A 2,957-nucleotide genomic window follows, 5' to 3' on the forward strand; every position below is an offset into this window, starting at 1 on the left:
GACAACATTCTGGATGCCAGAAATGCAGAGAGTGACTAGGAAATATATAGTTAAACCCTAATCCAGGTATAGCAAATACCAACATTTTTATGCAGTTAGCATAATCTATGTCTTGCAGCATGAACATAAACACAATATAAATTGTTGTTCTCGAACATGGAGGAAGAGATCAGCAGTTTCCATCTTAACATCTGTCTCTTGATCTGTTCATTTTTCTCTAGCATTTTGACTTAGAAAATTTCAGCCCATCCAGCACTCTCTGAGGTTTCATCTCCATTGTAAGTTTCATCCATACTGAAAGTGTCCTCTCTCCTTTTCCTTCCTGGTCTTTGTGGCTTCCTGCTTTACTGGAGCTGCCATCAGCAATGTCAATGAAGAATATAACTTTATCCTCTGACTTTATCCTCCTGGGGCTTCTGGTGAACAATAAAGCTATAGGGATCATCTTTCCTGTTATTTTTGCTATTTTTGTGGTGACTGTAACTGCAAATTTGGTCATGATAGTCTTGATTCAGGTGGACTCCCGTCTCCATACTCCTATGTATTTCCTGCTCAGTCAGCTGTCTATCATGGACACCCTTTTCATTTGTACCACTGTCCCAAAACTTCTGGTCGACATGGTTTCTAAAGAGAAGACCATTTCCTTTGTAGGTTGTGGCATCCAGATCTTCCTCTACCTGACCATGATTGGCTCAGAGTTCTTCCTCTTGGGCCTCATGGCTTATGACCGCTATGTGGCTGTCTGTAACCCTCTTAGGTATCCAGTCCTGATGAATCACAGGGTGTGTCTCCTGCTGGCTGCTGGTGCCTGGTTTGGTGGGTCCCTGGATGGCTTTCTGCTCACCCCCATCACCATGAATGTCCCCTACTGTGGCTCCCGCAGTATCAACCATTTTTTCTGTGAGATCCCTGCAGTTCTCAGACTAGCCTGTGCTGACACATCCTTGTATGAAACTCTAATGTACATCTGCTGTGTACTCATGTTGCTTATCCCCATCTCTATCATTTCAACCTCCTACTCTCTCATCTTGTTAACTGTCCACCGAATGCACTCTGCTGAAGGCCGGAAGAAAGCCTTTACCACTTGTTCGTCCCATTTGACTGTAGTCAGCATTTTCTATGGAGCTGCCTTCTACACTTATGTTCTGCCCCAGTCTTTTCACACTCCTGAGCAAGACAAGGTAGTGTCAGCCTTCTATACCATTGTCACACCCATGCTCAATCTTCTTATCTATAGCCTCAGAAACAAGGATGTAATGGGGGCATTTAAAATGATACTATCACAAATCTCATCTGCTCAAAAAGTATCCACAAGTGATGCTTAAGAATTCAGTAAACTGACAATAGGTCTTCCTAAGAACATTTTCTATTGTCCTGTTTCAAATATGACTATTTGGTCAGCTGTCAAAGATTACTTACAATTGCCAATCAAGAGGATTTTCCGTGGCTGGCTTCTTGCTACTAGGGGAGGGAAACAAAGATTTTTCATTAGTTGTGCAGACACATTTTGGCTACATACCAACAATGAGATATTATTACATCAGTTAAAGAATTCATTTGATTCTGGTTCTTGTCTCTCAGACTAAATAAAGGGTAAAAAAGACATATCTTAGAGTTCACAGCAAACCTGTGAAAGTCCTTTCACCCTTAACACAAAAATTCCTTACAAAGCTAAGGAATTTTGTTGCCAATAATTGTGTATTTTTGTTACAATAAAGTAAAACAATACCAATTTACAAATGACAAAGGATAGAAATCACACAATCTTAATATGGTCTTTATTGGCTTTGCATCAGAGAATTTTAACCTCTATGATCATCTTCATACACCTGTGCAGAAATAGTGACTGTCAAATACTAGAACACAGTAAATACTGAGTAAGCTAAACTGAATGTTGTATACTCAGGCATTACATACCTACTCAAAAGGGATAGAGACATCAAAGAGAACTACTGTTCCTTTTTCCATGATATTTCATAGCATAAAAGTGAAGTCTATGGGAGAAAATTTACATTGTCCAATTCTGTGTGATTCATCAACAGGAGTTGGATTCAATTCAGCTTCTTTGCACTGAGAAGGAAAACTTTTGATAAATTTTCTGTATAGACATAACTTGCTTGATAAGATGTATATTTTTATGTGCACTACTTTATGCATACTTCCACGCTATATCTATGTGTGTGAAATATGCATACTTCCATGCTACATCTATGTGTGTGGTATATAGAAGAGGGAACTAGATTGTATGCAGGAAAAAAATTTAGGAATCTATACGTGAGAGGAAAGAAGGATTAGTCATGTAGTTACAAAGAGTATTTAGCTCATGGAAAGGATGACTATTAGAAAAGCAAGTGAAATGAAAAATAAGTCAATTAACCTCAAGGGAAAGGAATCTAGGATATCTGCTCCATGAGATTTTTGAAAACATGTAGAGTGGCAAAATTGGGTAGAAGAAATCAAGGATTTAGTTGTTGAGAGAATTTTGAAATATCTCTTAGATATAGGAAGCCAACTGGGGCTCAGATTGGAGTTAAGGGCTGAAGGTTTAAATTTGGTAGTCTTCAGGGATGCCTGGTGGCTCATTGGGTTAATTTGGTAGTCTTCAGAGTAGAATGAATACTTTAAAGGCATAAGATTAGTTTAAACCTAAGTAGGAATAAAGATGTAAGACTAAGGCAGCTGTTCAGCGGGCAAGAAAGTGAGACAGGAGACCGTGACTGACGTAATAAGAAGAAGTAATATCTCAGATAGAAGTGAGAAAACTTCAAAACTGGAGTGTAATCAACTTCACTAGATGCTGTTTCTTGTTGGATGACAATGAGACTCTTCATTAGCCACTGTATTTGTCAACACAAAGATCAATTATGACCTTAATAAAAGCAATTCCAATGAAGTTGTGCTCCAAGAGAATTCAGAGTAAAATAGAAGGGGAGAAAGTGGACAAGGTGAGTAGAGTT

At 38.7% G+C, this 2,957-nt stretch overlaps 1 protein-coding gene across 1 annotated transcript; it reads left to right on the plus strand.

Annotated features, from left to right (window-relative positions):
• Positions 1-365: 365 nt before the first annotated feature.
• Positions 366-1,325, plus strand: LOC123936513 (olfactory receptor 2T11-like). The gene has a single exon (XM_045997000.1). The coding sequence runs from the start codon at positions 366-368 to the stop codon at positions 1,323-1,325; it is 960 nt and encodes a 319-aa protein (XP_045852956.1).
• The last annotated feature ends 1,632 nt before the right edge of the window (positions 1,326-2,957 follow it).

Source organism: Meles meles, unplaced genomic scaffold (genome assembly GCF_922984935.1).
Source record: "Meles meles unplaced genomic scaffold, mMelMel3.1 paternal haplotype, whole genome shotgun sequence".
Taxonomy (NCBI): Eukaryota; Metazoa; Chordata; class Mammalia; order Carnivora; family Mustelidae; genus Meles; species Meles meles.

What these genes read in the sequence shown, in the direction of transcription:
- LOC123936513 (XM_045997000.1), top strand. Translation starts at nt 366, where the DNA reads ATGTCAATGAAGAATATAACTTTATCCTCTGACTTTATCCTCCTGGGG.